Source organism: Corella eumyota, chromosome 4, assembly GCF_963082875.1.
Source record: "Corella eumyota chromosome 4, kaCorEumy4.1, whole genome shotgun sequence".
NCBI lineage: Eukaryota > Metazoa > Chordata > Ascidiacea > Phlebobranchia > Corellidae > Corella > Corella eumyota.
In genome coordinates, this window is record NC_137493.1 from 4114732 (window position 1) to 4139088 (window position 24357).

General features: G+C 29.3%; 5 protein-coding genes across 5 annotated transcripts; 1 reads left to right on the forward strand and 4 right to left on the reverse strand.

Annotated features, from left to right (window-relative positions):
* Positions 1-2085: 2085 nt before the first annotated feature.
* On the reverse strand, positions 2086-4734 carry LOC145749778 (N-acetylglucosaminyl-phosphatidylinositol de-N-acetylase-like). Its single transcript, XM_082565640.1, has 6 exons — positions 4607-4734; positions 3949-4066; positions 3469-3721; positions 3073-3157; positions 2524-2678; positions 2086-2455 (listed from the first exon to the last, which is right to left on the reverse strand). Exons 1-6 carry the CDS (start codon positions 4706-4708, stop codon positions 2413-2415), a joined length of 756 nt encoding a protein of 251 aa, XP_082421766.1. The 5' UTR covers positions 4709-4734; the 3' UTR covers positions 2086-2412.
* A 5-nt stretch (positions 4735-4739) lies between these two features.
* LOC145749777 (progesterone-induced-blocking factor 1-like) lies at positions 4740-10752 on the reverse strand. Its single transcript, XM_082565639.1, has 15 exons — positions 10494-10752; positions 10110-10288; positions 9929-10029; positions 9622-9780; positions 9315-9441; positions 8898-9031; positions 8548-8683; positions 8108-8307; positions 7499-7613; positions 6943-7086; positions 6536-6727; positions 6206-6354; positions 5872-5944; positions 5552-5719; positions 4740-5484 (listed from the first exon to the last, which is right to left on the reverse strand). Exons 1-15 carry the CDS (start codon positions 10624-10626, stop codon positions 5170-5172), a joined length of 2325 nt encoding a protein of 774 aa, XP_082421765.1. The 5' UTR covers positions 10627-10752; the 3' UTR covers positions 4740-5169.
* A 684-nt stretch (positions 10753-11436) lies between these two features.
* On the forward strand, positions 11437-13428 carry LOC145749973 (amyloid beta precursor protein binding family B member 2-like). Its single transcript, XM_082565874.1, has one exon. It carries the CDS (start codon positions 11601-11603, stop codon positions 13137-13139), a length of 1539 nt encoding a protein of 512 aa, XP_082422000.1. The 5' UTR covers positions 11437-11600; the 3' UTR covers positions 13140-13428.
* Positions 13429-13743: 315 nt separating this feature from the next.
* On the reverse strand, positions 13744-15489 carry LOC145750514 (reticulocalbin-2-like). Its single transcript, XM_082566568.1, has 2 exons — positions 15191-15489; positions 13744-14733 (listed from the first exon to the last, which is right to left on the reverse strand). The coding sequence occupies exons 1-2, from the start codon at positions 15421-15423 to the stop codon at positions 14022-14024; spliced, it is 945 nt and encodes a 314-aa protein (XP_082422694.1). The 5' UTR covers positions 15424-15489; the 3' UTR covers positions 13744-14021.
* Positions 15490-17697: 2208 nt separating this feature from the next.
* Positions 17698-23925, reverse strand: LOC145749906 (putative ATP-dependent RNA helicase DDX43). The gene is made up of 17 exons (XM_082565788.1): positions 23801-23925; positions 23194-23348; positions 23010-23097; positions 22841-22896; positions 22475-22616; positions 22294-22333; positions 21910-22056; positions 21262-21415; positions 20810-20928; positions 20619-20729; positions 20225-20366; positions 19784-19972; positions 19262-19389; positions 18612-18721; positions 18380-18508; positions 18094-18191; positions 17698-17841 (listed from the first exon to the last, which is right to left on the reverse strand). Exons 1-17 carry the CDS (start codon positions 23892-23894, stop codon positions 17698-17700), a joined length of 2046 nt encoding a protein of 681 aa, XP_082421914.1. The 5' UTR covers positions 23895-23925.
* Between the last annotated feature and the right edge of the window lie 432 nt (positions 23926-24357).

Consider the following 24357-nt stretch of genomic DNA (forward strand, 5'->3'; position numbering starts at 1 on the left):
TATACCTTACTACAACGCAGCGTGATTGGAAAAAACAGGTAACTAACGCAACTGACGAGTTTCGTTACAGCGTTACCTCTTCGAAAACTGACAACAGTCCCCAAAAAACTTTTTTTCTCGGGGCGGACAACAATAACGTTAAATTACTTGAAGATTCAACTTCAAATGACCTGTTATTTAAGTTAATCCAAAGTTCAGGTGAAGTTGTAGAAGTTGATGAACAAGGTTTGATTGAACCCGTTAAAAAAGCTAATGATGTTAATAATCCTGTTCTGTTCAAAATTCTTAACGTTGGTTCTAATAAGTACCTCGGGGTTGAATACAACAAGAAAACAAAATTAACAAAATTGGTGCTGACAACTTTTGGAAACGCTGCAGAATGGCGCCTTAAGGATCCAGCCAAACCTAAATGTTAAGCCCTTTGGAGGCAGCCCCCAATAAGCAATCCAAACTTGTGTAATAAGATTGGTTTGTTAAGCTATTTTTGACTATTGATGTGGTACATGACATAACATAAAATATGTAGTAGTAGTAGTAGTGGCTGGGAATACCGTTAATCCAATTAAATAAAAATTGTTGAGTTTAAGATTTTGTTGTGTTTTATGGCAAACAATAATGAGTTTATTATTTTATTAGGATTTATAAAAGGATATTTAAGTAAATATAATAAAAGACGCGCAGTGATAAGACACTGGTCTCCATCATATAAGATTTCATGTCAAATCGTCGATGCCCGAATGTTGAAAAACACGCCAATAAAAGGTTAAAATAATTACACTTACAAACATTTTACAGTAGAATTAATTAAGTTATCCATGCTTAGGCCAACAACGTTGCCTTTGTGACTTGAAATCAGCTAATTAAATGTGCAAATGAAGAGGTCTGTTTTTCATCGTAACTGACAAGCTTTTAAATATATATTCGTTAATCTAACAACATACAGTGTGTTGTATATAGCAACTTTTAAATGCACTTTTTAAGGTTTAAAAAAATCGTTAGGCTATTTTACAAATGGAGTGCTATATACATTTATAACATGAAAGGGTAACAAAAGTAGGTCCTAAATAATAGTGAATTTAAAAAAAAGTGTTTTCGATTTTTTTCTTAATTTTAATAAATCGTTAATATAAAAATTAGTATACGTCTTAGAAATAAAACAGTTTTTCTGTGTTGTTATTTTGCTGTTTAATTAACATATGTCGACTCCAATTCGAAACGTTGATAATTTATATTATTGCTGGCCGAAAAACGATCGAATTGCAATTAACAATTCAATAGATCTTACTTCAACGCAACATGAATGGTTTAAACAAAGAAAGACAAGCGACGAATATAGTTTTTACGTGCCCGAATCTTCAAAACCCAATTCCAAATTGTTTCTTGGTGTTATTAACAACAAGGTTAAACTAGTTGAAGAAATAGATTCAAATAATCTGATTTTCAGATTAGACCAAGAGTCAAAAGAAAATTCCAAATGTAATGAGAAAGGGGCTTTAAAATCTTTTTTTTCCAAATTTTCTGTATGTAAAATGCTTAATGTTGGCTCTAACATGTACTTGGGCGTCGATCCAAGGGAACCTAAGTTAGTTTTAACCAATTCTGAAAATGCTGCAGATTGGTACGTTTTGGAGCTTTTTCCATTACAGGGGGTTCCTGCCTTTAAAATAAAGTCTCACAAAAACAAATTGTGTTTAATGCAGTAAAACGGAAAGACACTTACATATTTACCTTGCAAAAGTTGCTTTTTAACGCTCACGTGTACTTTTTATTTCAACCGTATATTGATAAATTTACTTTAAAAGTGCTATTCTTTGGTCGTGTTAAGGCTTTTTAAATTGCTATTTAAAGTTAGGTTTTAACCTCAAATTTGCTAACAATTTCTTGTTTTTAGCTTAACTTTGTTAAAATCTCTGTTTTAAATACAACATATTTTAATCAAAGTTTTCGTTTTTTTGTTTTAACCGCTTTGTAATTTAAAGGAGATGATAACATTTTTGTTCTAATGACAAACACAACATTTTTTTCGATAGCATAATTTTTTATTAAACACTTGTGTAAATAATATATGCATGATGTTGACTATAATTGTTATGTTGAACAAATATAAAAAGTAAGCATTCGACAGGGTCATCTTTATCATAACAAGTTCCAAGGAATAGTTGCTGGTTCATATTGTTTTTAATCTGGTGATATTTATATTTGATAAACATTTCTTTAATGCTATAAACAAAAAGGCTAGAAAAATAGGAATGGAATACAAAGCGTTGTGAAAAGCGGGATTTTCAGCGGTGTAATCACTAAGTTACAATGCGGGTCTATTAAAAGCGACAAAGTTCCAAAAATGCACTGATCAAATATCAATAGAAATATTATATTTCGTATTTTTTAAAGCATGTTAGCATAACATAGTAATCATATGTTGTCAGCATTTTCCCAAGAATTTATTAACATATATCTAAAAAAAGTATAAAAAATTGTTACTTTAAAGTTTTTAAAATTTATATAACAATGAAAAATTTTTACCTTGAAAAAACAATAAATAGTCTTCTGTACCAAACAAGTTGTGATTTATGACATAGCATTGCACTGTACCCTGCAGAATATTCATTATTCAGCCCAATAACTAACTTATATTTGTATAAAAAAGAATAAAAAAGAGATTCGAATATGTCAACCACCTAAAATACAAAAAACAAAACAAAATTAAAAATATTTTAAAAACTAAAATTTTTTTTTTCATTAAATAACTTTTATAAGATAATAACTTTAACTACATTAAAATAGATTATTGACTTTTAATCGTGCTATAAACGGTATGAACTCCTGCTGAGTCAGCACTTAATCAACGGCATAATTACCAAGCAATTATAATTTTTATAATATCCCAAACTGCTAAAAGCAACTCGAGACTGGGTCAGAGTAACTGATGTAACTCTATGTTTAGGTATGCATTCTACCTTTTCACATCGAGGATAAAGATATATACAAAAAAAAATAACATATTTGCATTGATATGGTTAATAATTATCAAATAGCAATTCAAAATTTAAAACAAATTTAAACAAAACTTACTTGTATATATTTTCTAAAAAGGTTTATTGTGCGAAGATAATAAACTTGTATTTTAAAATTTCGAATATTTTCTTTTAAAAGGTATCTGCAAAAAATAGCAAATTTTAATTTACTAGGATATAAACACAAAGATACCAAATTTATTATAGAACATGCTGTTTTCTCCTAGTTAATTGCATGCCCAACAAGCTACATTTTTACCCATTCGGTAAGTACCTTCAATTTTTTTTAATATTTTTACTGCTGAAAATGAAACATTTCATTGATATTTATGTATTGCTCATACATCTCCATTATATATTGACAATTGTTACTAAAACAAACTTACTCGCCCTACAGAATATTCAAATTATATTGAAACAATACTTAAACAATAAAACAAAAATGCAAACTTACTGAGTACCATAATAGATAGATTTATGGTTTTTATGTCCACTAACTCCCCATTCATCGAAAGTGAACAAATAATTGCATTCCAACTTGTTCATATGATTTTTAATGACTTTGGAAACTTGTTTATCTTGCCAGTAAAGGTCGGGGTCATCTTTAAAGCGATCCAAAATTTTTACCCTATCTTGAGGCACCCCTAAAGCTGTACAGCTCGAATATAATTCTGAAATTCGAGTCGAGCCAAGATTGTAATAATTTCCTAATAACAAATGGCTGAAATTATTAATTTTAATAGACTAGATATTCAAAATCGAATAAATGCAAAAGGGGAAGAGTAAAAGTCAAAAAGTACAAAACCCAACAAAAATATTTAAACAAATTAAAATAAAACACCCTTCAATTTTAAACTGTAGTTAACCAAACCTAATTTAAAATATATTTATCTACATATAAATAAACCTAACTTAGAACAATAATGCATTTAACCTGTTGATAGGCATAGAAGATGAACCTTGATTCCACATTTGTTTAAATACAGAAAAGTTGGACTAAAAAACAAACACTCATCATCGGGATGGGCTGTCACGAACAAAACTTTCTCATCCTGTTAAAGTTCAAAATGCTTTAAAAACCAAGTAAATTTAAGCTGTTTGGCAATAGTTAAGAAACAGCGTGGTGTAGTGGTAAGAACACTTGCTACACCACCATGAGGTCGTGGGTTCAATCCCCACTGATCTCATGTTGTAGCGCCCTTGAGTAAGACGTTATAAACGGTATGAACTCCTGTTGAGCCAGCACTTGATCAGCAGAATAATTATTGGGCAATTATAATCTATAATATCCCAAACTGCTATAGGCAACTCGAGACTGGGTTGGAGTAACTAATGTTACTCTATGTTTAAGTCGCACATTTGACCTTCCCACATCGAGGATAAAGATATATACAAAAAAAAAAACAGGACAAAACTACATAAAGTTTTGGGTTTGATTCCCACAAAGCTCATGTGTTTGCAACTACTGCTAAACTCTTTTTAAAACAATGTTAAAATTATAACAGTAAAATATATCTAGTTTCACCAACAGGCTTTTCCAATTTTCAGTTTTATAAATTTTTAATACTTTTATATTAAAATATAAAACTTACCTTTTTTAAATTAAATATGTTTTTCTTACTGTTGCATTGCCTCCTGTAGACCAAGAAAAGTAAGATGTAAGATAGAACAAGAATTGCAGGTAATATTAACATTTTTAAAACAAACTTATTCAGAAAATTTTCCTAAAAGTTTATAAAAATAAAAGTTTAATTTTTTTTACCAACTTAACAAAAAACTTTCTTTTCAACATGTAGTACAAATTTTAAAAATCATAATTACAAATACTAAAAAGCTAATTAAGCAACATGTAAAATTAATAAAAATTTTAAGTAAACGATAAACAAATATAAAGAACACTACATAAACAACTAGGACAAATTTAACTAGAACATGCAAACCAAGATCTGTATCATCAATTTATTAGATTATAGTATATTTCTGTATAGACTTTAATATATATATATAAACCACCATTTTACAGTGCATGTTTGTTAATAAAGTTGGAACCAAATTTAAGATAAAACTTTTGCGCAATAGTTCTACTAACATCAGTAACAAAATTAAAAATATTCAAGAAATTATATATTATTTCAAAAAAACAAAGATTTCAAAGTTAATGTCGTTTTAGTTCTCGTATTTTTCTGTATCTTTCTTTATTAAATTCTCTTTTTTCGTGCTTAGTGAACACAACAGGACTCGGACACACAGAATCGTTGTCACTTTCATCGTTGTAGCGACGATGCACCTTTCTTGTTAGTTTATCCTCGATGGGGGTCGACTTTTGACGTGATTGAAGTGAAGCAACAAAGTTTGGGTCAGGGCGGGGTGAATTTAAGTTGGAAATAACCTGTTTGATAACCGAAACATCCTCTCGATGGTGTAGCAAGCGCTCAAGGTCGTTTGACATCATTCGTTTAGTTTTGCGAAGCTAAATTAAAAAAATAAATATAATAAAACTTAAAAAAAAATTTCTAAAAAAAATTTTTTTTTTCTACTTTTTTAATTTCTTCTTCCATGTTTTCAATTTGATCCTGTTGATCAGAAATCTTTCCTCGGTTTTTCTCCAGTTCCTCATCTCTTTTCCTCATGCTCTCGATGAGGTAAGAGTACGGTTGACGACTCTCCCCTAACAACTTGTCACTTTCTTTAAGCTTTTCACCGAGCTAAATTATTTTAAAATAAAAACTTTATTTTTATAAAAATATTTTTAAAACAGGAAAAAAATTATTAAAAAAACACAAAAAACGCATTAAATTATTTTTTAAAACATTGAAATTGTCGTTAAATAAAAAATTTATTTTTATGTTAAACTTACAACTTCGAACTCCTGTTCCTTGTGTTGAATCTCGCAGTGAAGTCCAGTATTTATTTTCTCAAGTTGCAAAACTCTATAAGACAAAAAATGCATGTTTTAAGCCTAAAAAACTGTCTAGAAAGGTGCCTGATAGACACTTCACCTATGTCTGTTAAGGTATCTGCTTACATATTTTTTCCCATTGCCAATAAATTGACTTTTGTGAGCATATTGTTTCTTGGTAAAAGACAAGTCAAGAGTATAGTTCTTGGTAGTATGATAGTAATTTGTCTAATACACCCTTTTTACTTGCCCAAAATCTAACTTAAAAAATACTTTTTTTTATAAATCTTGCCTTCTAGCAAGATGTACAGACTGCTGCATTCTTCTTTTTGATGTTGTTGGAATGTTTGCTCCATAACCGTAAGAAAACAAAACTCTTTCCGCCTGATCGCTTTCATTTCCTTCCACCTCGGCGGCTTGCATTACAATGTCATCCATTTCCTTATTATAAGATGTTTATGTCAAAACATAAATATGAAAATAAAAAAGCTTAACAAAAACTAAAATAATATTGCTTTTTATTAGAATATAGTAAACACAATGAAAGTAAAAATTACTAAAAAAACAAAAAAAAAAAATTTGTATGTTAATATTTTGTCCTATTATTTTAGCAAAAACTTACAGTTTCCAGTTTCTCATATGCTGTTAATCTAGTCTTTAAATCTTTTGATGTGGCTTGAAGCTCTGCTTCTGTTGCCGCCGATTTTCTCAACAACTCAGAATAATCAGAAGTTACAATCTCAAGTTTACGAGAAAGTCGTTCGTTGTTTTCTTGCAATTTGTGAAGATTTTTTGAAGTTTCTTCGTGTACTAACTAGGAAATTGAAATTAAAAAATTATAGAAAAATAACAAAAAAAAGTTTTTGTAAAAAAAGCATTTATTCGGGAAAAAACTGTGAAAAATGGTGTTTATGTTTACACTTGATCAAAAATATTTAAATTTAAACCGTTTATTTACTTTAGTAAAAGATGAACTTAAGCCACTTTTAGAGAAAGAAATGAACATTGTTTTTTAAAATATTTTCCTACTTGCAATCGATCGAATTCGAAGGTTTTAATTCTAGCTTCATTTTGATGATCAGATAATCGTGCGTCGATGCCAGATTCCAGTGCTCGTAATTCTGCAGCAAAATTTTCGCATCTCTTTTCTGCATCATCTCTTAGCCTTGCAAGCTAAATAAGTAAAAATTAAAATTAATCATTTAGTTTTGGTATAAGTTTTAACCAATTTTGAAATATTTTTGCAGTTTTAAAGATATTACCTAAAAAAAACAAGAAAAAGGTACAGATGGTGCACAGTGTATAATAGCATGTATATAATTGTAGCAGTTGCTATTGCAATGATTTCAAGACATTTGCCTTATTTTGAAAACTGATTAATTTTTTTTTTTTTTTTTTTATTTCGAAAAACTGATTGTCGATGAAATACAAAAAAATTACTTTTTAACTAACTGATTTTTTGACATATTATATTACCAGTCCTCAATGTTCTCTTATAAAAAAACACAGATAATTCAAGGGAGTTAAACAGTATCTTATACAATAAAAAAACACATGTAATTCAAGCTATTAAAGTTTTACAAACCTGGTCTCTTTCCTGGGTAGCCAAATCTCTTGCCTCTCTTAAACTTTTATTTTCTCGTTCAAATGTTTCCTTCGAATCTGACCTCAACTTTTCAAGTTCTTTTTCTGTTTGAAGTCTAAAAAAAATTGTTTAGATAAAACCTTAAAAAAAGGCTTTTTTTTAAAAAAAACACTTCATAAATTACTGTAATACAGCAAATGCCTTTCATTTTAGATCAGCAAATAATGTATTTAAAAAAATTATCAAACATGAAACTATTCTAAAGCTTAAGCTACTTTAAACCTTACCAAATTTAAGTTATTTAAATAATAAGAAATAAAAAAAAAATTAAGAAGGAAAAAACTTTCTTTTATGCTTCTAACATGAAAGAAAAATAAGGTTATGAAAGTTAATTACATGTTAAAGTCAAATGTACAGTTATAATTAATGATACTTTATTTAAAAGCTTAAAACAATTGTTAAAAGTTCCAATGAAAGTAAAGTTTAAATAAAGTAAATGTTAATTTTTAAAATTCACAAAAATAAACATGATTAATGTTTTTTTCAATTTGTAAAAAAAAAAATTTAAAATTGATTTTTTTTACAAAATTTAACAAACAATAACTTTACCTTATTCTATCCAGTTCTGATTGCAAGCGATGCTCATAACTGACTCTTGCCTCATCCCTGGATGCTGCATACTTTTCGTACAGCTCCTCTCTTGCTCTCTTCGTAGTCTCCAGTTGATCCTGTGTGCGACGAAGCATGTCTTCGCTGTTTTCGAGCTTGGTTGAACACTCACATAAATTTTTCGTTAAATATTCTTTGTCCTTAAAAAATAAATGTCTTTTGTATTTCAATTTGAAATTTCTGAATAAAAAATGGTTTTAATAACTAAAAAAAATGATAAATTGCATTTAAAATAAAGCTTTTTAAAAGTTTAAAATAATATCATAAAAAAAAACATTGTCTATATTGTTTTCCAGATTTAACTTATATTGTGCCTTTTTTTAAACATTTACGTAAAATTGACTGTACAACACGTTCAATTAAATTATAAGATATTGTACCTGCTTAAATAACTGTAAGGTTTGTTGATTGGAATCTAGTTCATTTTTTAACCCCGCCATTTCTTTAATTGTTGCATTGTGTTCGGCAACCAAATATAAATGTTTTTGTTGGATTTCATTGTTTTCTTTATCCAACCTTAAAAAATATTTTTTTAATATTTAAATATAAAAGAAATACATAAGTTATTACATGTAAGTTTGTAGTAAAAATTTGCAAATTCTCTGGATATAGCAACATATTTATTACATTATCATCAAACAAAAATATTTTTACAAATATTATAAAAAAAATAATTTTTTAAATATTAAAAATTACAACTTAAAAAAAGATTCATATAAATAACAGTAACCTGCTTCTCTCTTGTTCAACAGAATCAAATCGTTGTGCTTTTCCTTGTTTTTCATCTAACATCTTTCTAGTGGATTCTAAATCTAACTTGATGGTTTGAAGTTGAACTTCAGCTTGAGAGCGAAGTCTTCGTTCCTAAAAAAAAATTATTATTTGCTTTAAGAAAATAACATTTATTTTATGTTTTTATTTTTAGGTCAATTTAAAGGCTTGTTTTAACTTAAAGAGACCAACTTTTCATTAAGTTAAAAGATAATATAATTAATACAATATTTTTTTCTCAATCACCCCATTTATTATAACAATAATTTTTTACTAAATTAACCAATCATATACTTATGTAAAGATCACTGCTATAAACATAAATGATATGAATTTTTAAAATTTGCCCAAATGAAAATTATTATTTTTTACTAACTTGCATAAGTTCTTGTTGGTAGGAATGAAGTGAGTGAGAAGTTTGTGCCACATCTGTGGATAATTTGTCACGCTGGGTTCTTAAATTTGTGCACTCGATTCTTAAAGGCTGAATGCTTTCATAAAGCCTTCAAATACGCAATAATAAATTTGTTACAAATAAAATTAAAAAATACTAAAATTAAATTTTTTATAATCTCAATAATTGACACAAAAAGAATTCTTCTAAAAGAAGTTGAGCAATGTTTAAAATTACTAATCGTAAAGTATTTTATTTTTAAGTAATTTATCATCTGCATATTTTGTACCTGACAGAAAAATATTCAGCAATTGTCAGATCATCTTCTTGTTGCGCTTTCAAGTCAATGTAAACTTCCTCTGAAATATGACAATCTTTTTGGAGTTGACTTTTGATGTTTGATCCTTTGGCATGTAACCTTCTGTTAGTCTGCTCAAGTTCCCTTTGCCTGTTTTGGTAGTAAATTAATTTACCAAAAATTAACTAAAGCATAATAGTATTTTAGGTCAAAGAAAATGAAATAAACGCTAATATAACATACAGTTATTGCATCTATTGTTATGTATTTAAATACAATAGGTTTTAAATAAACTAACCGGTCCAATATAATCTTGAGTTCTTTTTCAGTTTGTTGTTGTCGCTTTTTCGAGTCGTCTTGCTGAATAGCAAGTGCACTTTCTAATCTTGCTTGCAAGATCTGAAAACAACAAAAATTAATTAACATAAAACTTGCATCAAAACATATTATTTTAGATTTTTTTAATCAACAGTCCCTACTTGTTTTTTGTGTATAACATCATGCAACTTTTCTTCCAATTCCTCAACCTTGTTCATATGCTGAGCTTTTAAATTGTCAATCACTAGCGATTTTTGTGATAACTCGATTCTTAAAACCTGAAGGTCATGTAAAAGTTGTTTTCGTTCGAATTCCTTCTTTAATCCTTTTCGCTTTCTCACTAGAATAACATTTAAAAAATACAAAATTTTAAAAATTGATTTTTAAATTCTACAAATTTACTTATATTTAAAAAAATTTAAATATTAGTGCGAAGCTACTATATGTCCACAGCTATGAAAATTACAAAAAATGCTCATATTTTTTTTTAACCAAATAGCAAGTATTTTATCTGTAGTACTTAAGTATACACTTTAATACATTACCATTTAAATCGCTTTTTGAAAGATCAGTCAATCCTTCTTGGTGGATTAATTCCTCAGTATCACCAAGTGCACTGATTGACATTGATGTATCACTTGCTTCTGTGCCCGAGGCACCAGACGATTGACTTTTCATGGTCAAACTTAAATATCATAAAAAGAAAAAAATATTATAAAAAAAACTTAGCAGAAAATGTGTGTACGAACCGCCCAGCTGACAAACACAAGAACTAGCAATTGCCAATACCCTAAACCTGCTAACATTGAGATAAACTATAACTTATTACACAAATATAGTTTAAAAGTTCACATTCTTAACAAATTAAAAATGTGAACGAATAAAAAATAAAAAAATTCAATGTTTACAAATTTAGATTTCCCCGACAGTTTGTAAATCGGTCAAGCTTGACAAGAAGATGTTGTCAGTAAAATTTATTATTTTCTTAATAATTATTACCTGAAAAATACTGTATAACTATAATTTTTACAAAGTATTTAAATATATTTTGTTCTAAAATTCATAAGACAAGAACCACGGGTTTTCAAACGACAAAATCGCGGCGTATTAAAATATTTTCTATACTATAGCTTAAATTTACTAAATAAAGGTTAGTATTTATTTATACACATAAAAGTTCTCGTGTATAAACTTTTAGATATTTTACATGAAATCATTTTAGAAAAGACACAAAGAAACGTTTCTCTTTTTTATAAGGTACTAATTTTCGAAATATTTTTAATTAAAAGGAGAGCGTTTATAAAAAAAGGCAAGGGAGTGCTGTGGTCCTAAAGAAAAACAATAACGTAATATGAGATTTTTCTCATGAGAAAGCTGAGTTTTAAAACGAAACTGTAGAAAGGACTGTCTTTAAATGTTATTAAAAAATACAATACAACTAACGAAATACTATGAATTAATTAGTTAAAAAATGAAGACAAGAGACAAGTATGTTATGGTAAAGAAACGCAAATAGGATTTAACATGTAACTTAATATTCAAATGCTGTGTTTATTAGATCAAACATAAACTAAAGAAATTGGTTTAAAATAAGTTACTGACAAATCTTTATAAACTGATAAGGGACATAAATTTAAATTTATGTTGTTAAAATGTCACAAAGCCGACAGGAAATTGGAATTGAACCACCATCGACTTTAAATCTACATCAATCCCACAATGATTTAAAACACTTTGATCTCAGTGAAATAGAAACGAAATCATCCGAAAACTTTAATAATAATGCATCATGTAGCAGTACAAATACTAGCTGTCTAGTATTTGAAGGAACAGAATCAAATGATTTTAAAAGCCCCTCGAACGGCAGTGATGTATGTGATGACAATGATTTAACATGGGATGCAGAATTTGCCAGTGAAGACTCTAAACTTTTAAATGATAAACAGGAATTTAGTCCTCACACTGACTCTAGTTGGAAAAAGATAACGGATAAAAATGGATTATATTACTGGAACGTTGATACTGGAATAACACAATATGAAGTACCCAATGAGTTGGACAACAGTGTTGAAAAGAGTGTCGAAACAATACATTTAGATTCTTTGGATTCTAGTCTTGCAGATTTGGAAGATGCTGCTCTTCGCTATGCCTCACTACAAGTCGGAGATGAAAATGCAAATGCTGCCCCGGAAAACTCGAAAGTTGAAAATCAGAATGCCCCAAAACAGTTTTCTGTGCGTTCTCTTGGTTGGTTGCCTATGAACAACTGTTCGTCCAATCCAGCAGTAAGCAGTGCAGATGTAAATGCATGTATTCGTCATTTGTCAAAAACTCAAGGACAAATTATGGATGGAATAGGTGCTTGGGGAGATGGAAAAAAATTGATTTTAACAATTGAAAATTCTTACCTTAAAATTGTAGAACCCACTACATTAACTGTATTGCAAAATCAGGCCATAAAGCATATTCGTATATGGGGCATCGGAAGTGACCTTAGCCATGACTTTGCTTATGTAATTAAAGACCCTGTAACGCACAAATACAAATGCCATGTTTTTCGTTGCGATGAATCAACTAAAGCTAAAGAAATCGCAGAAGAACTTCATGAAGTTTGTAAAAAACTATCAAGAAAAAGATCAAAATCTGGAAGCAATGCAATTCCAGATAAGGAAAAAATAGCAATGTCAACCAGTATTCCTTTGGCAAAAGAAGAAACAATGCAAACATTTAAAGTCAAGTATCTTGGCTGTAAACATGTAGTTTCTGTAAATGGTATTAAAACAATTAAGGATGTGATCAGGGATATTACAACTGATGATGTTGCCTTGTGTCAAGATGCAACGGCATCAGTCAGCGCTTCAGCTTTGATATTGACCAGTATTGAAGATTCAAGTATTTTAGTCAATTGCAGAATGCGCTGTTTGTCATTCATGGGTGTGGGAGATGACATACAGTTGTTTGCATTTATTAATGTTGTTGCTGGTGATGCTGTATGCCATGTTTTACAATGTGAGCCGAATGCTGCCAAAATAGCTCTTGCTGTTCAACAGGCATGCATGATGAGATTACAAAAAGTTGTTGATTCCAAGCAAATACCAGAGGTACAGACTACTCCCACACAGGAACATAAATCTGTGAGACGCTTTATAAAAAGCATTTTTTCCAAGAAAAAAGGAGTGAAGTCTCCATAATAGAAAGTCTAAGACCATTTCTGTTTCTCAAAAATTGCTAATATTTTAACTTTAAAAATATGTTATTAAAAATTATTTTTGTTAAAGCATATTGTATGTTTTTTATATTTTTTTATTTATATAAATAAGACTTTAGCAATTACACCAAGTATCATGCATTATTTTTGTTTTCAACATCTTTCTGTTACTTCATATTACTTTTATTCTAAACATAAATGCAGTGTTATTATTTGTGTTCACACCTATACGTTACCAACTTTATAGCATAAATTTATTTTGTTATATCTTTTGTACTGCTTTTTTTGTATTTTTAAGCAAATTTAAAGACTATCTATTTTCTAACTTACTTTATCAATGTCAATTTAACTGTATTTTTTAAAGAATTTTGACTATAGTGCTTGCTTAAATATAGTGTATATTTAATAATGTAATTTTTTTTCTAATTGCAACATTTTTGTTATTTTGTGCTTCTTTTATAACGTCTATAAATAAATTGATTTGTTACCCAACTAATTAAAGTATTTCAGGAAAAAAATAAAGCCAGTTCATTTTGTTGAAACATATTTACAATATTTAAACTTAAATAAGGGAACCAAGTTTTTGTCGTACAAGCACATGTTGCCTAACTAAATTTTACAATCAAATAAAATTATAAAAAAGCCTAATCAACAAATAAAAAAATAAAAGCTTTCGCTTCATAAACATTTATTAGCAGCTAAAAAAAAAACTTTCGTTAAAAAGAATATTGCCCCAACACATTGCTTCAGTTTTGCACCATTTACAACTATTTTAATATTAACCTAATATTATGTTGATTTAAATCAACAACATATGCTGTACACTAAATTGAGACAAAGCCCAGGTTTTGCACTTTAAATTGCTTCAAAATTCATCATGATTTTTGAGTAAATACTTACCATAATCGGTAGCGTCGCTATCAAGCCACATTTCGTGATTACCCAAAATTTCATCGACAGTTAATTTTGAGTCTCCGTTTGTGTCACATTCCGATATCAAATGATCAGTTTCATCTATCGCTAATACCTTGTTGTCAGTAGCAACCCAATTGACTATTTCATCTTCAGTTAAAAGCCCATCTTTGTCCTGATCAAAATCATCTTTAAATTTGTCAGTTTCGAAGATTGCCCATTCTGGGTCACCGTCATCTGCCTTCTTTTTGTAATCGCCAAGATATTCTTCTAAACTGATTGCCCCGTCTTTATCTAAATCGGATTTTTCCAATGTCTGTTGTAATAAAACCTTTTTCGTCTCCGGGTGTATTTTGGGATGTTTAAAAGTCATAAACTCTTGCAAGTCAAGTTTTTCATCCTTATTTGCATCTGCCACTTCAAACATTGTTTTTTCTTTTTTGTAAATTTCAACAAAATTTTTCCATTCTTCGCTTTCCGGGTTTTTAAAGTCATCTGAATCTTCACTAAAATCATTTCCAAAGGAATCGGAGCAAAATTCTTTCCAGGATACAAAACCATCTTTATCATCATCAATAAATGGAAAGTCCTCTCTAGTCTCCTCAGTCTCGTAGTCATTAAATGCCTTCAACGACCATTTTTCTAATTCATATCGATCCACAAATCTAAAAAGTGAATGTTCAATTTTTTACATTTACTTATCCTCGACATGGAAAGTAAAATTTTACGTCCTAAATATAGAGTAACATGAGTTAACCCGACCCAGTCTTGAGTTTTCTGTGGGAGTTTGGGATATTATAGAATATATATAATTGCCTGATAATTATGCTGCTGATTAAGTGTTGGCTCAGCAAAAGTTCGTACTGTTTATAGCGCCTTACTCAAGTACACTACAGCATAAGATCAGTAGGGATTAAACCCAAAACCTCTTGTAGTGAAGCTAAGTGATCTGACCATTATACCAGACAGTGGTAACTAATATGCAGTTTTTAATGTTTTTGGGTTTTTCCAAAGAGTGCACAAGAATGCTAATTAATATGTTAATAGTCTAATATAAATAAAATGACAAGCACTACAATTAAATAAAATAAGGCAGTAAGGTAACATAAGTAAAACATTTACCCATCTTGATTTTCATCAATTTTTTTGGTGACTAAACTTTTTAATTTTTCTTTTTGTTCTGGTATGGATAGTTTTAAAACCGCATCATCAAAATTACTGTCAGTGTCCGGGTCATTCAACAACAATTCTTTGTCGAAAGTTGGACTGTGTTTACCGTTTTTATAATGCGTTTCTACATTTTGTTTGGTTAACGTTACCAACAAAATAAGGGGCAATAACAGTTTTACTAGCATAATTTAAATTTAATTTAAGGGCTGCTTTTTAATGAACAGCACCAATTTTAAGTTTACAAGGGTCTCTTTGAATGCCAGACACTTCGGCCCCCGGACACTTCGGCCAAGACACTTCGGCCAAAATTTTTTTTTCAAAACACCGGGGATTTTGCAATTTAATTACCGCGAGAAATTTTATTTTCGCGTAGTTATATACAGTTTTTCAGACAGTATTTGAAACAAAATAAGCAGTAAATTAATATTTTTTTTTAATAATAATGTGCAAGAACATGTTATCTTTCTTTTGCCGTGTCAACTTTTTAATTTTACAAACTAAAACCGTTAAAAAACTAATTTTAAAAGCGCGCGCTTTTAGGTGACGGAGGACTATGTATAATGATATCTCGTATTTTGCCAAATAGTGGCGCCTTTCCAAACAATATTTGAAGAAAATAGAGCGTTAATTTTTCATTTTTTACACTGAGGATTACTCATAAATATGTTATCTTTCTTTTCCCGTGTCAATTTTTCAATTTTACAAACTAAAACCTATAAAAAAACTGATTTTGAAAGCGCGCGCTTTTAGGTGACACAAGACGATGATGCATTATGATATCACGTGTTTTGCGAAATAGGGCCGTCTTTCTCAACGATATTTGAAGAAAATAGATAATTAATTAATCATTTTTTACACTGAGGAATGTGCATAAATATGTTATTAGTTATTGTCTGTGTTAATGTATATAAATTTATATACTAAAACACAAAGAATAAAACATTTAAAGAGTTGCCAAAAGATTTGTTCTGCAAAAAAACGGCGGGGAGTCGGCGATGAAATTCCCGTGTATAAAGTCAGCGTAAGACCATATTTTACCGATATTCAAAATAAAATTTTGCACTAAGTACAGTATATATAAAAGTTTTTATTGGTTGTTACGTTATTGACATATGTTGGTTTTTGGAATATTTATTTTTTTAAAGATTTTTGTTTCAAAAACCTTTTTTTAAAACGAAAGAAAGATGGGTGCTTTTGGATTGCAAAATTTTATGACTAACATATGTCATTAACGTAACAACCAATAAAAACTTTTAAATATCTTGTACTTTATGCAAAATTTTATTTTGAATATCGTTAAAATACGGTCTTACGCTGACTTTATACACGGGAATTTCATCGCCGACTCCCCGCCGTTTTTTTGCAGAACAAATCTTTTGGCAACTCTTTAAACGTTTTATTCTTTGTGTTTTAGTATATAAATTTATATACATTAACACAGGCAATAACTAATAACATATTTATGCACATTCCTCAGTGTAAAAAATGATTAATTAATTATCTATTTTCTTCAAATATCGTTGAGAAAGACGGCCCTATTTCGCAAAATACGTGATATCATAATGCATCGTCTTGTGTCACCTAAAAGCGCGCGCTTTCAAAGTTAGTTTTTTATAGGTTTTAGTTTGTAAAATTAAAAAATTAACACGGGAAAAGAAAGATAACATATTTATGCATAATCCTCAGTGTAAAAAATGAAAAATTAACGCTCTATTTTTTTCAAATATTGTTTGGAAAGGCGGTACTATTTGGCAAAATACGAGATAACATTATGCATTGTCCTCCGTCACCTGAAAGCGCGCGCTTTCAAAATTAGTTTTTTAACGGTTTTAGTTTGTAAAATTAAAAAGTTGACACGGCAAAAGAAAGTTAACATGTTCTTGCACATTATTATTAAAAAAAAATATTAATTTACTGCTTATTTTGTTTCAAATACTGTCTAAAAAACTGTATATAACTACGCGAAAATAAAATTTCTCGCGGTAATAAAAATGCCAAATCCCCGCTGTTTTGAAAAAAAAATTTTGGCCGAAGTGTCCGGGGGCCGAAGTGTCTGGTTACCGTCTCTTTACCGTATATAAATGCAGCGTGGCAACGTTTAAAGCGAGAGGCTGGCAACCGCAAGAGAAGCTGTAGCCAATTTTTGACAAGCGGAGCAGGTCAAAAATGAATTGATAAATTTATTACTTATCAGGCTTGTTAATGTCTCTTTAATATTTAAAACTAATTCTTCGGCTCTCGAAGCGATATTTTTTAAATTCATACATGTAAAAAAAATTTTTTATTCCGAAAAAAGGTAAAATAAAATTGATTTTTGACGTTGATCGGCAGTTTTAACGAATATATTTTTTTGCAAGTCAAATAGAAGTTAAAAAATGATGGTAGTTTGTATAACACTGTGAAAAAATAAATAAAAGAATACTGAAGTAAAAATAACTGCACGTGATTTGATTGTGACGTCACCAACGTCCTCCGCGAGATCCTCCTCGAAAGCCTCCACCTCTTCTTCCACCTCTGAAACCTCGACTGCCACCCTCCATCTCTCTTCTTTCTTTCATTTTCTCAAACCGCTCTGCCATTTCATGCAGTTCTATAGGAACATCCTGGAAATGTAAAACAAGGTTAAAAATCTAATAGTCTGATTGGTTTTGTCTCAGCAGAATCCATCCAGTTTAAAGTAATTTATTCAAGCAGTCTACCACAGGTAGCAATGGAGTTCAAACCCAGGACTACAAAAAGTAAAGCCAGGTATTCCAACCACTGCAACACTTTGCCAGTTACTATTAGGAATGATTCGGGTTTCAAAAAAAAAAAAGAAAATCTGATTCAAAAAAATATTAAACATTCTTCCTTACTTGTTGAGCTTCTTCTAAAATTTTGATAAGTTCCCTGGCTGAACCCCAATCACTTCTTGTTAGAAGAGTAACTGCTATACCACTACGTCCAGCTCGACCTATACAATTTAATTAGTTAGTATGTCAAAATAATATATGTGTTGTTATGCCACAAAGTCAGCCTTCACACATCTTTTTTTTAATGGTTAATAATTTACCATTATATTTTAATTTATCAAGAATCAATACACATAAAAGCTTTTTTTCATAAAACACATATCGAAATTTAGCAAAATTTAATGTTTACCAGTTCTTCCAACCCTGTGTACATATTCCTCAGTGTTACGCGGATAGTCAAAGTTAAACACATGAGTGACATCTTTTACGTCAAGACCACGCGATGCGACATCGGTAGCAACTAATATACGAACTTCACCTAAATTGAATAAAAAAGAAAATTTAAGCAAGTACAAAAAACAAAAATGCAAAAGTTTAATTATTTCAGATTTAAGAAAACTTAAAAAAACACCAAATTTTACCAGTTTTAAAGTCATCTAAGGCCTGTTCTCTGTCATACTGCTCTCTACCCCCATGTATGGATTGGCACGAAATATTTCTTAAACACAAATCTGAAGCCACATCGTCACATCTTAAATACATAAGTTGTTTAAATTATTAACAAAACGAATTAGACATACTAGTTAATAAGAAAAAGATTTTATTTATTTAAATCCCAACTTAAACATAAGGCATCATTTGTTACTCCGACACAGTCTTAAACTACACCCTTACAGATTACATAACCTAATGATCTGTATTCTGCATAAAAAAATTCTGAAATACAAAAAATTAACCAAGATTTGATAATTCTTACTTATTACCTAAATAATTATTAAACTGTGATTCCAACGCTATTATTACATACGAAAATATATCTCAACAGATAGTACAGTAAAAAAAAAAGTTACGATTTCAAAAGAACCCATTTAACTTTTTATATTTAATAATTGTTCATGGTAGTGGACTACAAGCCAAAGGTTTCGGGTCTGAGCCGCACCATTGCCACACTATACGCCCTTGAGCCCGGCATTTACGGATAGCTGAAATACATCATAACCCCAATAAAAAAAATACAAAAACCTTCACCTTAAGGTGATATGGAAAAAAACAAATAAATAATTCATCTTACACAAGTTTTTTCCCAACAAAAACTAAAGCTTTATCTTCAGGTTCCATCAGAGAAATAAATTCCAACAAACGATTTCTCTTTTCTTCTTCTGGTATAACCTCAACTATTTGTTGTACAGTATGGGTGGCCTGTTGAAGAAATATTTTACATTAATATTATTTATAATCTCAAGTAGTAAATATTAGATATTAAATATTTAGCAAATCTCAATCTAAAATGTTTTTTTTAAACCTATATATATATATATATATTGAATCTTAGTGGACAACATAAATGCTCCATTTTCTAGGTATTTAGAAAAAAAATTATGTTTTTTGTGCATGGGTAAATTTTGGCGATAATTTCTGTTGGGGCCACATTTTGACAAACAGTTTAATAGTAATTTCGTATATAAGTAAAAATACAACCCATTAGGCAGGCTTTTGACCAGAAAAAAAAAGTTGAAATATAATTTAAATAAAATTTATCAAATTGTCATTTTAAGTACTAATTATTCACAACAAACACTATACAGTTTCTTACCGCAAGATCAAGGGATCCCACAGTAACTTGAAATGGATTTTTAAGATAACTTTGAGCCAGTCTTCTTACACCAGAAGGCCAAGTAGCAGAGGTCATTAAAGTTTGTCGATCAGGGCGAATATCAAGCAAGATCTTCATAATTTGGGGTTCAAATCCCATGTCTAGCATCCGGTCGGCTTCATCTAAAACCTGGTAAAAGTTAACATTTCACAAAAATATTTTTAAAGTTTTAGTACATTTTTTCATATTAATGTCATTAAAATAATTTTAAGGTGTTTAAAAATGAAATAAAAATATTATAATTTGAAAATAGAAACAAAATTGTAAAAAAACAATTTCCATTTTTGATAAGCTTTAATTAATTTTTTTTGGGCCTGTATAATTCAACATTACCCTTTCAGTTTTTTTTTAAACATAATTAATAATTCTCCACTAACAAACCAGAAATGTTGTACTTCTCAGATTGATAATCTCGTTTGCAAGTAAATCGTTAAATCGTCCAGGTGTGGCCACTATTATTTCCACTCCACTAGAAACTTGTTGAATTTGCTCCCTTCTATTACCTCCTCCATACACACATACACTGTATATAAAAACACATGTTAAGTTTTAAAAATGCATAATATCAATGCTACTAATAGACAATGGAATAATTTTTACGGCTTCCATGTTGTAGCCCCTTTGATAAAGGCGATAAATACTGTAAAAACTTCGGCCAAGCAAAATAAAATATTAAAACAAATAACATTTTGTATTTTATGTTGATTAATAATAGTAACTACCTAGCATGTCAAAATTTAAAAACCAATAGATATTTTTTCAGAAAATCACATACCTTCTTATATTTCTATACTTGTACTTTTTTATTTCTTGTTGAATCTGTAAAGCTAGTTCTCTTGTTGGAGTTAACACAATAGCACTTGGACCAACTCTGTCTTTTCGGGGTCTAAAAAAATATATAAATTGAATTTGGGTGCTTACAAAAAAATCAAATAAATTTTTAAATTAAAAAAAAAATCCGTTTACATTGGTTGTAAGTCAATGTGAATAAAAGCAGGTAAAAGAAATGCAAGAGTTTTTCCTGTTCCTGTTTGGGCAATTCCAATCACATCATTACCTTGAAGGGTAATAGGCCACATTTGGGACTAAAAATTTTAAAATGAGGTTTATTATAAAAAAGATAAAGATATTTAAATAATAAATTGCTTAAAACTGAATGTTGAAAACAATACATTAAGTAAAATATCGACTTCATGAAATAAACACAGAGTACTATTTATCTCAATTCAGTCTTAAGTTGATGTTAGCAGTTTTTAATATAATTGATCATAATTACCTGGCAATTAAATCATTGATAAATTTTTGTCTCATTCATAGCACTTTACTTAAGGGTACTGCAGCATAAAAGCAGCGGGTAACAAACCAAGTATAACACTATTGAAAAAATTACGACTAAACATATTAAAAGTCATATTTACTTGAATTGGGGAGGGCGTTTTAAATCCCTGCTTTTCAATTTCCTTTAAAATTTCTGGATAATGTAAAAATGCTTGCTTAAATGTAAAAACAGGGTTCAATGCTTTCCGTTTTTGTTCAGATAAGTCGCAAACACTTAACTGAAAATTGTCAATCCTAAAAAAAAAATGTTAGTTTTAATTTTGTAACTAATATAATATAGTTAACCGACAGAGTGGTGTAGTAGTAAGAACACTTGCTACACCACACATGAGGTCGTTGGTTCAATTCCCACTGATCTCATGCTGTAGCGCCCTTAAGTAAGGCGCTATAAACAATACGAACTCCTGCTGAGCCAGCACTTAATCAGCAGCATAATTATCGTGCAATTATAATCTATAATATCCCAAACTGCCACAGGCAACTTGAGACTGGGTCGGGGTAACAGTTGTTACTCTATGTTTAGGTCGCACATTCGACTTTCCTACATCGAGGATAACGATATATACAAAAAAAAATAAATAAAATAGTTCACATTAAAAACTTGATAAAATTTAGAGACAACAAAATTAAAAAAAACAATTAAAATTTTTGTATGAAGTTTATCGATACATATTGAAATGTCATACAGTATACTTGTTCGTTATTAAAAAAAAACAATTATATTTAACCTCCATTGTTTAACCATGGCATCATCACAAACAGCAACAAATTCATCTTCAATGTAAAAATTTTTTACAACATCGGGAAGGTCGGCCCATTTAGCAATAGATTGCTCCCAACAAACTTTGTTTAAATTAGTCCAATCGATAAAACCTCTAAAATAAAATAATATTATTTCGAAATTGTAAAGATATATACCAATTTTTTGTTAAAATATAGTCACATAATTATGCATTTCTATATATTTATTACATAATTGGGCAAATTTATAAATGTTTCAAATTTTTTATTAATTTTTAGTGTTTAAACACATAAAATTTTAATGCCTAAATATTAACAATTATTAGGTATGTTGAGTAGAATACTTATTAAATACTAAAGTGAAAACTTACTCATTTGTAAATCCATGTTGTTTGTCTCCATCATTCCTATCTAGAAAGTTTGCTATTACACATTGAGTAATATATTTTATAAACCAATAGGCCTATTAAAAACAACTCTAAAAACTTTTAAAATGCAAAGCTTTGAACCAAGACAATTAGCAAATAATTTCAGTTTATTGTGATTACAAACCTTGATAACTGTGTTCTCTGCGGTTGGAATATCCATCATTATTTAACAAATCTTCGATCAGTTTTTTAGCATGATCCCTGTTTTCTTGGCTTCCCATTATTTTAATAGGAACACTGTCATAATCTTCTTCATCTTTACAAATCTATTTTATAATAACAACCAAAATGCTAACATTCAATATAGGCTTTTTGGATGCATGTAGTAAAACGGTTCTTACACTTGAGGCCAAGTACTTTAATAATCCTATAGTTATCTTGTACAAGTTTTATTTAATTTGTTAGTAGATTTTGCCTTAGTTTAAGTTATATTAAAATTTAAAACCAGATAATTAACCTACCAGAAAAAAAAGTTAAAAAAAATTTAAACCTTAATTCTTGTTGATGAACTTTCTTGTAACTCACGAATTTTCGATCCTCCTTTTCCTACAAATAAATTAAGTTTTTGAAAATAATAATATAAAAGCCATCATTATTAAATTAATAATTTCCTAAAATCTAACACATTATTGCAGGTATTGTCTAACATTACCACTTACCAATAATTCTTCCACATTGGTTAGGATGTATATTTATTTTTGTTACATTTTCTGATTCTAAAACATTTAATAATATTTGTAATGCTACCTTATTTATGGAAAACACATTTGCATTAAGTGGTTAGAAAATTTAAAGCAAGTCTAGAAAACAACTCTATTGTTTTTTAAATGCAATTTATTATACAGGCCTAGTTAAATACATTAAAATATTTATATGTGTAGTATCACCAAAATTATTTCTTTTAAAATGCCTATCTTGAGGTTTTTCTCTGCCCCCATCTCCAAAGCCATTAGTTCGTTGGTGTTGTCCACCAAATTGAATGTTGTCAGGAATAAAATCTGTAACATTAAATATTATTAGTTAGTTAGCATAAAAAAATATAATTTTTTAATTATTCACTAATCTTTTTTTAATTAAATAATTTTTTTCCCATATATTTTTTTTTCGATGTGGGTAGGTTGAATACGCGATCTGTTACTCCGACCCAGTCTCGAATTGCCTGTGGCAATTTAGGGTATTATACATTATAATTGCCTGATAATCATGCTGCTGATTAAGAGCTGGCTCAACAGGAGTTCATAACGTTTATAAAGCCTTACTAATCAGTGCTACAAAATGAGAGCAGCGAGGATTGAACCCACCACCTCATGCGGTATAGCATGTAATATTTATTTTTAAAAAATAATGACATTTTCATAATATAGGCTTCTTTTTTACAAATAAATAACAGTCTCGCTAATTTAAATAAAAACTTAAAACAATATTAATTCAAAAAAACAAAACAACCTACTGCGTATTGTGGTTGGTCTTGAAGATCGAGAGTCAAAGTTTTGATTACAACTAGTTCTAAAGTTTTCATCTTCTTCTTCATCCCAGTCAGACATTTTTTAAATTATTTTAACTTTTTAATTCAGAACAGTTTAAAAGTATTAATCTGAAGACTAGTACAAAAATCGATTTGTTGCGTTGTCTATAGTGTAATAGTCAAAAGGTACAAGTCACAATCGTCTTAAAGCACATATAATAAAAAAAACTAATATTTTACTACTTGTTTGTATGTAAAATTGCCATAAGCTTTAAACAAAAAGTTTATATCGGATTCAAAACACGTGGGGGAAAAAACGTTGGGAACACTTGAGTTGTTTCACTTTTACAACAATTAACAATATTTTTTAGTTATATCGAGTTCACTTTAAGTATTTTGCAATGATATTTAAAAGCCAAATCAAGAGTAGACAAAACGAAAGTTACTGGGACAATATAACGAGATTTACTTGATGATTAGCCCACAAAATCGTCCGAGGATAAATAAATAAGAAAACTATATATATTACAACACAAACAAAA

What these genes read in the sequence shown, in the direction of transcription:
- LOC145749778 (XM_082565640.1), bottom strand. Translation starts at nt 4,708, where the DNA reads ATGTTAATATTACCTGCAATTCTTGTTCTATCTTACATCTTACTTTTC. An exon ending in ACATATTTAATTTAAAAAAG is followed by an intron (nt 4,067 to 4,606) that starts GTAAGTTTTATA and finishes GAACTTTAACAG; the next exon opens with GATGAGAAAGTTTTGTTCGT. An exon ending in TTTTTAGAAAATATATACAA is followed by an intron (nt 2,679 to 3,072) that starts GTAAGTTTTGTT and finishes TTTGTATTTTAG; the next exon opens with GTGGTTGACATATTCGAATC.
- LOC145749777 (XM_082565639.1), bottom strand. Translation starts at nt 10,626, where the DNA reads ATGAAAAGTCAATCGTCTGGTGCCTCGGGCACAGAAGCAAGTGATACA. An exon ending in GCTGAATATTTTTCTGTCAG is followed by an intron (nt 9,442 to 9,621) that starts GTACAAAATATG and finishes GCGTATTTGAAG; the next exon opens with GCTTTATGAAAGCATTCAGC. An exon ending in TGGAAGAAGAAATTAAAAAA is followed by an intron (nt 5,485 to 5,551) that starts GTAGAAAAAAAA and finishes TTTTTAATTTAG; the next exon opens with CTTCGCAAAACTAAACGAAT.
- LOC145749973 (XM_082565874.1), top strand. Translation starts at nt 11,601, where the DNA reads ATGTCACAAAGCCGACAGGAAATTGGAATTGAACCACCATCGACTTTA.
- LOC145750514 (XM_082566568.1), bottom strand. Translation starts at nt 15,423, where the DNA reads ATGCTAGTAAAACTGTTATTGCCCCTTATTTTGTTGGTAACGTTAACC. An exon ending in ATTGATGAAAATCAAGATGG is followed by an intron (nt 14,734 to 15,190) that starts GTAAATGTTTTA and finishes TTCACTTTTTAG; the next exon opens with ATTTGTGGATCGATATGAAT.
- LOC145749906 (XM_082565788.1), bottom strand. Translation starts at nt 23,894, where the DNA reads ATGTCTGACTGGGATGAAGAAGAAGATGAAAACTTTAGAACTAGTTGT. An exon ending in CTTAGATGACTTTAAAACTG is followed by an intron (nt 18,509 to 18,611) that starts GTAAAATTTGGT and finishes TATTCAATTTAG; the next exon opens with GTGAAGTTCGTATATTAGTT. An exon ending in ACACAGGGTTGGAAGAACTG is followed by an intron (nt 18,192 to 18,379) that starts GTAAACATTAAA and finishes TAAATTGTATAG; the next exon opens with GTCGAGCTGGACGTAGTGGT.